We start from the raw sequence: 14,065 nt of genomic DNA, 5'->3' as shown, positions 1-14,065 counted from the left end.
TTTGGCTTCTCGTGTGAAGATCTATGACAGGAAAAAAGGGGTGAAGTGAGCAAGTGCAAGTAGCGGGATGGCGAGACTATAATGACGATCCTTATTTCATGTCAGCGTTAGGTAGGTCGCAACTAGCTCCCATCATCGCGCTCGATCGCGCAATGTCCGTGGACAGTATCAACGACACAATACACATCTCGTAGCTGTTGCTCATGCCTCGCCTGGGTCCGCGGCCAACTCCTCATACGATCCCGTAGACATCGCGGATTTCTTCTTCTTCTTCCTCTTCTTGCTCTTCCCCAGCCGAATCAGCCCCAAGCTCAACTCCACTGTCCTCAAATCCAGACTCAGCCTCCTTGTCAGCCTCTTTTGTCCCGCCGTCTTCACGCGGCAATTGATGTGCAAGGTACACGACTGGCGCCCGTTCCTTGGTGGCTAGTATTTGCTTGAGGTACTCCTGCACGGCCGGCAGTGGTTTGGCCGCCTGTGCAATCGTGGCAATTGTCTTGTGATTGGTCACCTTGATCGTCATCGTCACTGGCTGGAAGTAATCTTTGTCTTTGTCAAACCGTGGTCGCACATCGACGCTTTCTTCGCCTGATGCGTCATTCTTGTCTCCCACAAGTTCCGACCCCTTGCGCTCCACCAGAAATGAGCACACCATTTCCAGTCCAGACGGCCGGATTTCAAGGACCGCATACTCGGGAAACAACCAGCGATCTTGACATGGGCCTTGCGCCCCTGACGGGGCACTGGTCAACTCTAGAATCACGTGTTTCACCACTGGCTCGGGCCGTGGCGGTGTCGAGTAGCCCATGTATGCCGAACTGGGTCGTCCGGGGCCGTTGCCTGAAGGTTTCGCCGGAAGCGGCCGAGAGAATGTGTGCATAACCCCAGGCAACGCCGACATCCCAGAAGGTGACGGCTGCTGCCGTGGGGGAGGTGGAGGAGGTTTATGCATTGGTGGCGGCTTCACATTCGTCGGTGGAGGAGCCTGTGGTGTCGGAGCTCGCTGGGGGGTGCTTGTTTGCATCGGAGCTGGCGAGTTGGGCTTGCCCTCATTAGCACGGTCCAACTGAGGCGATCCATGTGCCCCTAGCCCTGTCCGCGCCGGTGTGTCGTCTCTCACGATCGTTCGATCGGACTCTTGCCTGCGAATAAGATCATTAATCTCATCAATGTGGCTTTGGAACTCTTTGAGTTGTTCCGATGATGCCTTGGACGTGGCCACTACTTTCATCAAGTCCTTCAACCGAGGGCTCGACGCTGCACGTGCGGCTAGCATCTGGATCACCGGATCCCCTGTGCCTGCCGGTCGATTCGAAGTGCTCGCTGATTTGTCTATCGGTGTGGGTGTTCGACTATCTTGAGGCCCTGGTGCCGGTGTCGGAGGAGCAAAAGGCTTTGGGCTCATGTCTGCTTTCGGAACATGTTCCGCTGTCGGGGGATTGCCAACTGGAGCCAAATTCGGTGTTTGTGGCCATGTACCAGAGGGCTTTGATTTCGCGCCCCCCTGCTGAGCAGATCCCAAGGCTGAATTCGTAGAGACCGGCGGTATGGGCTGCTGATGTTGCGGTGTAGGCTGTGCACCCGGAGGAGCTTGTACTGAACCAACTGGTGGTTGCATGCCAGCAGAATTCGGGCTCGAATTTGACACTGGACCAGTGGGACCCATCGGGGGCGGCGGCCCCGGGGATACAGGCGTAGCAGTAGTTTGCGAGGGGATGACTGGATTCTGGGTCGGGTTCACATATGGACCATTGATCACTTGGGACTGCTGCGTCGGAGGGGGGTGTAGATCCTGTGGAGCAGGTGGAGGCGCTGGACCTGGAGCTGCGGGTGCTGGTGCCGGCGCTGGCACGGTCGGCGGCTTCGTGGTGGGCGTAAAGGCCACTGGACTTGGATGAAGGTGCGCCATCGGTAGCTTTGATGGTGGTAGTTGTTGAGGGGCCACAGGAAGGGGGTTGGAAGCAGAGATTGGTTTGATATTGGTGGGTTGTTGAGGAAGGTTTGGCCGGTAAGGACCTGGTTGTGAAGGATACTTCGGCGACGCCTTGGGAAGAGGGGATAGGAGGGCTTTGGTGGTATGTTGATTTGCATGGCGCTGGAATGGAATTGGTGGAGCAGCAGGATCGCGAACTGTATAGAAGATAGCCTCGAAAGTGTGAGGTTCAATGATGATTGTGGCAGCACCCAGCTTGTTCATGGATTTGACATCTGGATTGTCGGCTGGGATCTCGACTCCCTTCTTCTTCACCGGCTTAACCCAGTATTTTTTGAAAACACCATCGCAGAGCCATCGCATACGGGACTGGTGTAGTGATGTGGCTAAGACGGCGCTTTCTGCAATAGACTGATACTCGTGACTGGACAGAGGAGTATCTTGTGGGTGCGCTGTGGTAGGCAGAGGTTGACCGGATGTGATCTTAGTAGGGAGGACATCTTTTTCGACGGGCGGTTCTGGCACGGGTGACTGGGTAGCAGGACTCTCGACACGAAGCTGGCTGGAACGTTTTCTTTTGGAGGACGGCACAGGCGTGGCGAGAGAAGTTGCACTTCTCTTGTTGGCGGCTTCTCGTCGCTCCCTGGGAGGCAGCTGTCGCTTCTGGAAACCTGGGTCTACCATGGCCTCTGCAGATCCTGCATATGCAAGACGAGTGACCTGCGAGGTCTCGAGATATTGGTAAAATTCGTTTCCAGCCCTGTCTTCAAAGACAGCCTGCGGAGGAAACGCGGTTCGATGTTTTCCACTTTGGGAAACTTAGGCGAGGGCGGATTATGGAGGAAGGGGCGGAGCGCGACACGTGATCCTCCACCCCCGCGACAGGCCAGAAGGAAGGAGCGACAGATTACTGCGGTGGTCCGGTTCGTCCGGAAGCGTCAACATCAGATAAGGCTGACCTCCTTTCTGTATCTTGGAACTGTCTTGATGTTTCAACATCAATCAATGCTCCGTACTTGAGGCTTTGGTATATCTTGCCGTACACGATAGATACAATAAGACACACGCTGAATCGGGCTCAGATATCGAGGGCCACGACATATGAGTTGTGTCAGAGGACTTTAGTAGTCTAAGCCAGGCAGTCAACACAGCCGCCATTATGGCCATCAACGGCTTCGTTCGGAAAGCCTACTGGACTCTCGCCGCGGCTGGGCTCATCTACGCTCTGGCGCTGGGAGCATTGACACATCCTACCGTTCAACGGAATGCCACCTACGCCCACAATTTCAACCCAGCCTACTGGCAAAACTTGACAAATGTTGAACAGTATGGTTTTCTGCATCACCAGATCCAACCTTTCACTATCACTACGCCGGATAACGCCACAATTTTCGCATGGCATATTCTCCCGGCTCACCTTTATCTTCAACATGAGCATGCTTTGAAAGGTCAATTGGATTTTGGGCAAAAACCGTACGCGGAGGCTGCCAAAACGATTGGCTTAAAGTTACTGCTGGACGATCCACAGGCGACTCTTGTTGTCAGCTTTCATGGCAATGCTGCTCACCTAGCCTCTGCTCATCGCCCAGCCAGCTACCAGCAGTTTCTGGGTGCTTCTACTCCCGAGAAGCCGGTTCACGTCATTGCCTTTGACTACCGAGGATTTGGTTGGAGTACGGGATCCCCCACAGAGGAAGGTGTCATTCAAGACTCAGTGTCACTCTTGTCAGCCATTACCGCCACCTCAGACGACACCAACACTGGGTCCTCGGCCGTCGATCCATCCCGTATCATTCTTGTTGGCCAGTCCATGGGCACATTCGTGTCGACAGCACTGTATCACGAATGGGTACTCAGCCTTGGGAGAGCGCCGTTTAAGGCCCTGATGCTGGTCGCAGGGTTCAGCTCTCTGACCAACCTTCTCGACTCTTATTCCATCAAAGGCATCACCCCACCAATTCTGTCTCCTCTGATTGCGTATCCTCGAGTTCGCGACTATATGGTCTCAAAGATTGTGGATAAGTGGGATACCAGCAGTAGACTGGTCACTCTGATAGGAAACCCCGAAGTCAAGCTGAATCTCATCATGCTGCATGCTCGAGATGATTGGGAGATTCCTTGGAATGAGGGAAGAGCCAGTTGGGAGCGGGCGATTCAAGCGGCGCACCGGGGAGAGATCGACTGGACTCGCAACTTGAATTACGAAGAATGGCAAAGTGATGATGGGTCGAAGAAGATGAGATGGGAAAGAGTCTCCCATGGCGGTCACAATCGGATTCCCACCAGTGAACATGCCAAGTTAGCGATCTTACGCACCATTAACGCATAGAAAGAGCTGAACATTTTGGGAAGAATTGGCAGAAAGACCTTCACAGCGATATTATTAGGAGATTTTTCAGTGTAAATTGAGTTGGATTCGGAAGATGATCATGATGTATAGACTGAGTACCTATTTAGGGTGATGTATGACAAGATTTGCAAACGGCACCTTGTATACGTACAATATGAGAATCTTAATCTACACCTAAGGTGGCATTTGGACTCTGAATTGGAGCCCAATGAGCCCAACGGCGGGCAGCAGCTGTCAGCCTGTCAATCCTTGGTTGTTACCAATCATTAGACTTTCTCCATCTAAAAGTATATACAACGAGTACATGTCCAACTAAATTGGTTAGTACAGGCACCCCCAGATCGCACAGGCCTTCTAGGCTCAATTCCAAGCGTATTAGGGACACTTTCGGCCCTCTTGGGCGCCATCGATCGTGGCCTTAGCGCCCTCTAAGCCTGGGCTCTCGGGTGCCAGCGTGACTAACCCTGTAGCCCTTGGCCAGCACGTGTTCAGTGTGTCTCCGTCATCCACTGTCGCCATTTGGCACAAGATTCCTCATCAGCACAATCCTCGAATCACCATCATTAAACCACCATCACTTGACTTGGAATTACTAGCCGAGAATTCCATCTGGATTTCCACAATCCCATCCCACCTCTCAATACAAATCCCCAGCTGTTTCTTCAGGGCTCCTTCCCCTCGTGCTTCGTTCCTTCCCCAAACTGAACAGAACGTCCAGGCAATTGCGATGACCGTCGCTCCTTCCTCACGCGGCAAGCTGCCATAGTGCCACGTCCGCAGCTGCTGCGCCAGATGGGCAGCTGCCTGAATGTCTTCTACCATTCTGCCTAATGGCTCCCTCGCCACTGATACCAGCCATGAAAAGTCGTTGTTGACTCTTCCCACCTTCACATCGGTCCATGCCGACTCCAGGACGTCGCTGTCAACATCAAACTCGGACATTTCTGCTCCCAAGACTCGCCCCGGCAACCGTCACCGTCATGTCGAGTCTGAGAACTTGCTCATGGGCACAACCACTGGCAGTGGCTCAGAGAGCAAGGAGAAGAACAAGAGCAAGGATAAAGAGAAGGAAAAGGACAAACGCAGAGATCGGGACGGAGACAGCCATAGAGGTGGCGACCTCTATTCACCAAAAGTCCGTCGCTCTGGGGGTTTTCTTCTTGACTCCTTCTCCAGATCACGCCGACTATCACCCAACTCTTTGGCCTCCTCATCCTCGCAGACCAAAGCCAACAGACGAAGCGAATCGCAGGAATTGGTCGTCCCCAAGAAGCCACACGATCATCATGGAATCCCAATCACTACGTTCAGAAGCTCTCCCCTCGCTTCGCACATTGAGCAGAACCACGGCCATCACGATCCGGCCACCGTCACTCCACCTCAGTCATCTACAGCGTCCGACCTTCGCCGTTCCATGTCCTCCTCGTACAAAGTCGGTCGTCAGGGAGCAAGTTCGGCTTCGAGTTCGCGCAAGAATGAGCCTCGCCCTTCGTCAACCCACAACGTCGGCCGTCACGATGACCCCGCTCAGATCGTCAATATGGCTTTGACCCTGAGCGAGGGCCGTCGACGTCTTGCATCAGGACGCAGGTATGCTTCTAACGACCCTGCCGAACATCGCGTCATTTCGACTGGTACTACAAACCATGATGCTAGAGCCACTCTCAGAACATCCTCTCTTGCGCCCTTCTTGGCTGCCAATCGACAGTCTTCGCGAAATAGATCCCCCAAGCCGAGCTTCACACCTTCATATGTCGACCCTGGCCACGAGTCTCCTCTGCCGTCCGTTCAAGGACAGGATACCCCACGCCCTGAAACAAACCAAGGTGACTCCACCATGAGCGATAGTATCTCGCCTGCCACTCTGTCTCGAGTCGAAAAAGCAAAGGTATATTTCGAACTAGCCCATGAACATCGCCGTTTACTCCCCCATCTGCCACCTATCAGACGACCCTCCACCAATTTTATGCCCCACCGCCCAGAGTTAATGCAGAGAGCCTATAACCCCCTACAATATGTCCGCAATAGAAAGCTGCGTGTGTGGGAAAAGACACCAATTCACAGTGAACTGGATGGCTGGTACGATGTCAACCAAGTCCGAGCTTGGATTGACGCAGTCATCTCCAGCAATGCCAAAACTCATCACGAACCGGACGAGTGCCTCCGCCTTCCGCCCTTAGACCAACGCGCTGAAACCTCCGACGGCGATGACCCTGACGAGAGTCCAGATGAGATGAAGAAGGCCGCCTCCCCTAGACTTCCGGACCACATTCTACCAAAGCTCAGCCGACCCCGATCAGACTGGGTCACTCATCCCGCCGACCTGTTGGCAGATGCCTACTGGCTTGAGCAGGGCTTGAACAAATTGAAAATACAAGACAGAGACAACAATGTCATATACCCGCCAGACACTCATTTTCAATTTTCAGGATGGCGGAACAAGACTCCAGTCGATTTGCCTACCACTATGCAGCAACCCTCCCCACCCCAATCTCCCGAAGAACACCATGCAGACGAGCCTCCTTCGGCCCTGCCAGAATTACCCACATTCAAATCTGCCTATCACCCCAATAGTCATGCCCATGCAGGCCGGCATAAAGCCAAGTTGAAGGATGCTCTTCTTGTAAAGGATGCAAGCAGCTCGCGGGAGCGATCCCGCATCAAGTCAAGATTGTTCCGAGACAGTAGCGAGTCGGGTTTGACCGATTCAAGTCCAGGCTCTGATGACGGCAACGCGCAAGAACGCGGTCGAAAGCGACTGAGGCGTAAAAGGCGCCAATCTCACGATCAAGGGAGCCAATCTCCGGGAAAGCATACTTCAGGATCTCGTAATCAAGACAAGACAGCATCTGTAAGAGACCATACGGATGAACTGCGCCCTACGTCCCCCACCTCCAACAGATCCTCATTCGACCATTCCGCGTTCAGCAAGAGCCCTTTTAAAGACAGTTTGAAACGAATCTCTCCCATACCCAAATCACGAAGGGCGCAGTCGGCACGTCCTGGTTCTGCATTGTTTGTAACTCGGTCTAGCCTTGACAACGAAAGAGGTCCACGTCATTCTGCTGACTATTATGACACCACGGCACCAACCTCCCCAGCTGCTGTTGAGTGGCCTAGCATCGCCATCAACCTGTCTCCTCCGCCCAGTCGAGGGCCATCTCCTGTGCGAAAAGCTAGACCCTCATTGTTGCATCCCTTCCAACGGACGCACAAAGACCATGATACAACTAGTGTGACCGATTTTGCGGCGAACTCCCATCCACACCACCAACAGCCTAAAAGGTCATCAGACTCGCCCGCAGTTGACTCTGGAGCTACAAGCCCTGATTCGCGAGGGATGAGCCCATTTTCGAAGAATCGTTCGTCAATAACACGTCCAGAGGACGATCATGCTTTGCAAACTGACGAGCACGGACTGACTTCCACGGCCAAGACCGGCACACGAGTAACACACCTCCCACCAGCTCCCAGCGAGCATTCCAGATTGCGGGGCATTTTCAAGGGAGGCCGGATAGCGGAACTGGTGGGCAATGAGGTAACAAGAGTTGGTGACTTCATTTGGAAAAGGGACCTGCCGCACGGCTACACACATGGGCATTCGGCCTCAGATGGAAGCATCCGGTCATATCCTGGGTCAGATTCTGCGATCGATCCGCAACACAATGGTTCTTTATTGAAAACACCCCCAGCTCTCACTGGCCGGTCCAGATCTTCGACAATCTCCAGCACCAAGAGTGAGCTCCTGTCTTCTGCGGGAACCAAGGTTGGCTCACCCTCAGTTGAGAGGCCAAAGTACAACAACCCAAATCTTCCCTCTTTCACATCACCGTTTCAGAAAGATAGAGAAGTACAAGAAAAGAAGCAGTCTCTGCTCGCCCCGAGTACGACAGCCAGAATCGACTCTTCAGACCATATCACTGCTTTGGGAGGGAATGAGCGTCCTCCATCTCGCTCTCCTGGCCTCAGGCTGGGCTTGCCCAGGCTCGATACCAGTACTGGCGAATCTTCAGGCGCCCATGAGCGTCGGAAAAGCTATGGCTTCGGACAAGCCTTGGACATGAGCCGATCGCTTCAGGCATCGGACTACTTGAATGCCGCAATCAATCCCATCAACGGCCGAGCAGGTCCGAAGTCAACAAAGTCAGCGAGCGAATTAGGACAAGAAGATCAATCAGAACACGAAGCAGACGAACCGGGCGCCGTGTCGTGGCGGGACATTGGACGGGCTGAAGCGCTTTTGTTTAGCCAGACGGTTAAGGCAAGAGAAATCGGGTTCAGGGCAGAAGATCCGGATACTCATGCACCCAAGTTCCTTCTCGATTCGTTCACACCCGAAAACAGGACTTTATATGCCCAAGAGCCATTTCGGATCAAGCGACGAGAGCATCATGTTGTCGCTGCAAAGAATATCATGGAAACGTTGGACAGGCATACGTCAACTATCAACTACAAGCTTCATTCGTTTAGCGCTGTGATTGCGCCTTCGCTTCACAAGCAGCTTCAGACCTTGGAAGACAAGGTTGAGAACACGCTGACTCCACAAGTCCGTCTGACGGCAGATGCCACAGGAGAATTGAGCATCAATTTAACCACAGCCAGTACACTGGCGGTCAAAGGATTGAATGATTCTATCGAAGCAGCATTTCGACGTCGAAAACGAGGCGTGCGGATTATGCGCAAGGTATGGTTCGCCACCATTGAATACATGGTTGTTGGGCTCCTCTGGTGCATTTGGGCAATCGTGAGTACCTTCCAACTTGTCTTGGGCAGTGTCAGAACCGTGGACCGAGTGTTTCGGTGGTTACTCTGGATTGATTAAGCGGGTTTCAGAGTCTACTGAGAAGCATTGGGGGACATTCTGGCCAACATATTTTGTATCCTTGCGTTTGGGAGGTAGGAGAGATAGAGATGGCGAGACCCCGCGATTGATTTGGTTTGGGATACCCAGATTGATTGAGTTGACCAGCCAGGCGTTGCTGAGTTCGTGGAGCATGGAGCTTGTGTCGGTGCATCACGACATGGAGATTTGGCCCTCTACAGCCGCGAATCAGTCCTTGATCGGTTTCTTTGAGTTGAGCAGCTTATGGAACGCGTCTAAGATGTCCGAATCATTAGCGTTTATATTGCACTATATATTACATGAGCGCTGAGTTCTGGAGCATTTGAACCCAGATATTCATCACCAACAGGTATATAATTTTAATTTTAATCCCAATACGTAACAGTTTGGCGCTCAAACCAGTTTCTTACATAGGTCAACTCTTTCTGTTTTTTGTCTAACCATGGTACAAAACGACATACATGTAGCGAGCCAGAAGCTCCTATAGGACTGTCCTTCGAATGGATAACGTGTATCCCCCGTTCGGACAACACCTCACCACACCAAGTATATCACAAATGGTCAAGGTGACTTGCTTGTGTGAGCTAAGCTCGCCGGAAATGTACATACGAGTGCGTGGGAAGAAGAACCGGCTTTGCAAAGCTATGGATCCCGGCCTCGTGAACCTTAGGTAGTACGTTTGTCCAAAAAAAAGGACGCCGTCGTCTCTATTTTCCTCCTTCGACTCGTAAGCACTGGAGACGGGCTTCGGTCTCAATGACGTCGAGAGCCTGTCTGACCTCGAGGACCTTGCGGACATCGTTCAACCAGTCACGGCTGAGAACCTTGGCCCACCCGTTCAAACTATTCATTTCCCGGGCCGCTGAGTCCAGGTCGCCTTCTTCCAACAAGGTCTCGGTCCGTGTTAGGATGCTCTCGACGTCGTTACCCGTCGGTTGTCCGTGTTTCTTGAACAGGACTTTGCTTAGAACCAGGGAGGCCGCGTGCGAAGCTACTCCAGCGTCCTCTGGCAGCAAGCTCGCCTTGCGGACTTCCGAGGCCACGCGTCGGAAGCGGTCGATCAATTGTGGTTGGGATGGAATTCCCTTCTGGTAGGCGGCAGGGTTGATTGAGGCGACGGCAGCGTCCACCACGGTATCACCGTCAGCGACGAGTTTCAGGGCCGCCATCTCCCTCACAAATGCACGAGGTTTGGCGTCTGATGCGGCGGATCGAGCGAGGGCGGATCGCACTGCATCAACGGCGACTTGGAGTTTTTGAGTGGCCAGATTGGTATCGATCACGCCGTTCCAGTTGGAGGTGAGCTCGGTGAGGGAATCAACATCAGTGCTGAGGTTAGAAAGCTGTGATAGTCTACCTTCGCGTTCGGATTCAACCAGGTCTTTGATTTGTGCAATGAAGTTCCGCTTCAATTCAATCGCTTGTTCAGACATTTCATTCTTAAAGCGTTGTTCGACGACTTGAGTGCTACGTTCGATTTCTGTCCTGAGTTTCTCCTCGTAAAGTTGAGCCAGTCGCGCACGCTCGCTCTCAAACTCTTCTCGATACCGGGCGTCGTCTTCAGCTTGGGCGGTCTCGATGCGTTTCAGCAGCTGTTTAGCTCCTTCGTCGAATTCCTGGTGAGCCTGGGCCACGCGCTCCTCGGCAGCTTTGCGTTCGGCATCACGGATGGTAAGAATTTGATTGGCAACAGCAGCAAGGGAATCCTTGGCCTTGGTGATTGGTGCAGAATATTTGTTGGCAGCGTCGGGTGAGTCAGCATTGACCACCGTGATGAGGTCGTTGACAATCTTGACTAATTCTTGCACTACAGGCTCCTCGGCGTTGGGAACCGACAGAGAGGATACAGCAGTGACAGGAGCGATGGCGGGTGGTCGTGGATCAGACTTGGGACTTGGAGTTGCGGGGCTCGGAGGTACAGATGAAGACTCTGATGCTGCGTTTTTGGAGTCGGCAGTCGAATCGGCAGCCTTGGTGTCGCGATCCTTCTTGACAGCCTGGACCGGTGCAGACTTGCTACTTCCCTTCGCAGCTTTTGGGTCTTGCTTGGCGGCATCCTTGGTGCTGGATGGTGCTGTCTTGTTGACATCCGTGGCACTGTTATGTTTGCCTTTTTGTGTCACATCGCTTCCCTTTTTCTCGTCTTCTGCCACTCTCCATGAGAGTCCTGATCGTGAGGGAATGGTAACCTTTTTATCTTCAGGCTTATCGACTCGAGGGAGTTTGGCAACGTTGTGTCTAGCATTGGGAAAGCGTTTCTTGAAAGACCTTTCCTCGAAATAGAGAACGGCGTCCTCCCCGAAAGGAATATACTCGGTGAAGAAGTCATGGAAATTGTCACTTCGTAGAGCATAAAAGACGGCGCCTCCGTAGCCCAATGCGGTCAACAGAGCCAGCCAAAAGAGTAATCTTAAGCGTCGGAAGCGTTTAGGAGCTGGCGGAGCGACAGCCTTGGGGGGTGGTGGCGGAGGAGGTTCCGTGGCTGGGCCAGGTGGGCTTACTGATGCTGGGGTTGTTGGAGGAGTCGATTGAACTTGGGCGGGAGAAGGGGGGATTTTGGGGACATTCTCTATTGGAATGGTTGAGGCGGACGAAGGGGTCGCTGGAGTAGGAGCAGGAGAACCAGGGCCTCCAGGTCCAAGAGGTATCTCGGTCTTGACAGGCGCTGGGGAGCTGGCGAATGACGGGTCGGAGCTCAGGAGCGAGTCTTTGCGATCAGCAAAGGTGCGACGCTGGAGAAGGTCAGTCGTGTGAGCTGTTGAGATGGAAAGAAGATTTTGGTACCTGAGCTTGGGCGAGCATCTGACGGCGCACATTGGCAGCCACAGGGCGGGCGAGTCGCAGCATTTTTGACTGCACTGCCATACTCAGCAGGTCGAGATCGAAGGAATGAAACTCGCGGCGAGGATGAAGAGCTGAGGACTGAATCAGCAACTTCGAGCTTGTGATTTCCTTGGAGCTCTAGATGGGAAAGAAGTTGGGACCCGAACGGGATTAGATTGGCGCTGCTATAAGTTAAGTCATGTGATATCAATCTTGGCATTGGTGACGCGAGGCGCTCGAAGTCAGGGGTGATACTTTCAATGTCCTCACATCCTTACATTATGTTTTGCAACGTACCAAACGCTGAAGAATCACGAGTGACAGTCTACAGACCCGTGGAATCTATGATGGAGAAACAATTTGGAACATTAAATTTACTGGCTTCGGCATGGAGTGGGCACAGAACCCCTAATTGAATCCTGAACTTCAAGGCATGAGGTGGGCAGAGAAGGCCTTGCAATGACGCGGGTCAACCCGTTTCCTTGAAGCGCCGTTTGTTGGCTATTATCAGGAATCATGGTGATCTGACGCATGGCTGCTAACCGCAGACTATGATCCGATTGTCGTGACAGCTTCGAACACTTGTCTATCCAGTCAAAAGGTCTTTTGACCACTGGGCATAAATCTTTCGTCCATCTTCTTAAACTACCACGTTCCCAACCAAGCACCACCCCCCCAAACACCATGTCTTGGTCTCTGATTATCCTGACTATCTTCTGCCTCATTCTGAGCTCAAAGACAGAGCCCACTGCCAATGCCGATTTGTGTGCCTGGCGAGGCGTAACTCCCCAGCTCTATCATCAATACGACTTTGTCGACTGCCCACCAGCCCATTACCTTTCGAAGGATCGTACTTGTGGAGATCGCAAACCTGACCGAGGAGACTGCTCCAGCTTTTGCCAAATGCGGACGAACTTCTTCTACGGACAAGAACAGCCGTATCTCACACCTCAGTGTATATCCAACCAAACTTGCGTGCTTGACGAAAAAACAACTCAGGTTTATAGCTGGAGGGCTTCAACCAATATAGAATTTAACATGGAAGGTTTGAATGATGGGTAAGAGATTACATCGCGTCGAGTCAATCGACAATTGGCTAATGCTGAATAGCCTCTCTGGAGGATATATCGACAAGGACGGGGTGAGTCCACGCCTGAGACTGGAAAAGAAACTACTTCCAGATGAGTGTGGGTATTTCACCTTCATTCCAATACTGAGAGAAAGTTGTGGGACATACACCAAGGCTATCCGTTCCAAGAACAAGTGTAAGAAAAAACACAAACGAACCACAGCGAATGCGTGTGCGTTGCAATTAGTCGATCATGACACTCAGGGCCCGGACGGTGTGAGGGTCATCCGCGGTATCGCCGCATTCGTACGCCACGACTGCTCTACCTTGGAATTGTTGCCAGATTCAGTGCAGGATGCAGCATTCGCCAGAGAGGGGGTACGGTTGTCCCGTCAATCGCCAGTCTGGGATGCCTATAAGAAAATGTTGAGGCTCTCAGACCACGACCGCAAAGAGATACAATCAGGCTTCGTGTATTGCGATATTACTCGCACGCCCAATGCACAAGATTGTGTCAATGGTATGGCCAGGATGGTTGCAAGAAGTAGTGAGCTTGTCCGGCCTGGGTCGTCGCAGATGATTGAGGTAAAGTCTTGCCATCTCACGCTTGGTTTTGACGATCAATGCTAACCATGGAAGGATTCGAACACATGTTCTATTAGCGTCCTGGCATCTAAGACCTTTGATGAGGGATGCAAAGTTACCTTTCTGGAGGTCCTCGCTACAGTACAGAGGGTCTACAGTCAATGTGTTGTCGGCCAAGGGAATGCAGGGTCAGGATGGGTACGAGGGGATGATGGATCGTGTGTTGCACGTGTATGGCTTGGGTAGGGCGAGATGGATGCAACCCAACACGCGGATCTCAAGGGCTGGGGGCATATATATACATTTCTAAGATATACATAGCAAGTAGCAGCTACAACCAACCATAAGTCGCCCACACAGTGCTAGAACACACTCCAATACACTCTCTATAGGGCACCCTCCTGTCGGATGCCAACAAATTTGCATAAGGGTTGGTAACATCTCCCAGCCTCCTGTACACAG

At 52.6% G+C, this 14,065-nt stretch overlaps 4 protein-coding genes across 4 annotated transcripts; 2 read left to right on the top strand and 2 right to left on the bottom strand.

Annotated features, from left to right (window-relative positions):
- Positions 1 to 192: 192 nt before the first annotated feature.
- PV10_02418 (uncharacterized protein) lies at positions 193 to 2,646 on the bottom strand. Its single transcript, XM_016366730.1, has one exon. The coding sequence runs from the start codon at positions 2,615 to 2,617 to the stop codon at positions 233 to 235; it is 2,385 nt and encodes a 794-aa protein (XP_016226248.1). The 5' UTR covers positions 2,618 to 2,646; the 3' UTR covers positions 193 to 232.
- Positions 2,647 to 2,886: 240 nt separating this feature from the next.
- Positions 2,887 to 4,421, top strand: PV10_02417 (uncharacterized protein). Its single transcript, XM_016366729.1, has one exon. The coding sequence runs from the start codon at positions 3,093 to 3,095 to the stop codon at positions 4,260 to 4,262; it is 1,170 nt and encodes a 389-aa protein (XP_016226247.1). The 5' UTR covers positions 2,887 to 3,092; the 3' UTR covers positions 4,263 to 4,421.
- Positions 4,422 to 4,853: 432 nt separating this feature from the next.
- PV10_02416 (uncharacterized protein) lies at positions 4,854 to 9,515 on the top strand. The gene has a single exon (XM_016366728.1). It carries the CDS (start codon positions 5,092 to 5,094, stop codon positions 9,103 to 9,105), a length of 4,014 nt encoding a protein of 1,337 aa, XP_016226246.1. The 5' UTR covers positions 4,854 to 5,091; the 3' UTR covers positions 9,106 to 9,515.
- On the bottom strand, positions 9,466 to 12,079 carry PV10_02415 (uncharacterized protein). Its single transcript, XM_016366727.1, has 2 exons — positions 11,911 to 12,079; positions 9,466 to 11,858 (listed from the first exon to the last, which is right to left on the bottom strand). Exons 1-2 carry the CDS (start codon positions 11,989 to 11,991, stop codon positions 9,834 to 9,836), a joined length of 2,106 nt encoding a protein of 701 aa, XP_016226245.1. The 5' UTR covers positions 11,992 to 12,079; the 3' UTR covers positions 9,466 to 9,833.
- Positions 12,080 to 14,065: the final 1,986 nt, after the last annotated feature.

This window comes from Exophiala mesophila, assembly GCF_000836275.1.
Source record: "Exophiala mesophila strain CBS 40295 unplaced genomic scaffold supercont1.2, whole genome shotgun sequence".
NCBI classification, from domain to species: domain Eukaryota; kingdom Fungi; phylum Ascomycota; class Eurotiomycetes; order Chaetothyriales; family Herpotrichiellaceae; genus Exophiala; species Exophiala mesophila.
Note: the sequence above shows the minus strand (reverse complement) of the source record. Positions and strands in the feature narration are given on the sequence as shown.

Bases quoted from the DNA above. Each gene is read 5' to 3' on its own strand.
- PV10_02418 (XM_016366730.1), bottom strand. From the start codon at position 2,617: ATGGTAGACCCAGGTTTCCAGAAGCGACAGCTGCCTCCCAGGGAGCGA.
- PV10_02417 (XM_016366729.1), top strand. From the start codon at position 3,093: ATGGCCATCAACGGCTTCGTTCGGAAAGCCTACTGGACTCTCGCCGCG.
- PV10_02416 (XM_016366728.1), top strand. From the start codon at position 5,092: ATGTCTTCTACCATTCTGCCTAATGGCTCCCTCGCCACTGATACCAGC.
- PV10_02415 (XM_016366727.1), bottom strand. From the start codon at position 11,991: ATGGCAGTGCAGTCAAAAATGCTGCGACTCGCCCGCCCTGTGGCTGCC. The intron at 11,859-11,910 runs GTACCAAAATCT...GACCTTCTCCAG, and splicing joins AGATGCTCGCCCAAGCTCAG to CGTCGCACCTTTGCTGATCG.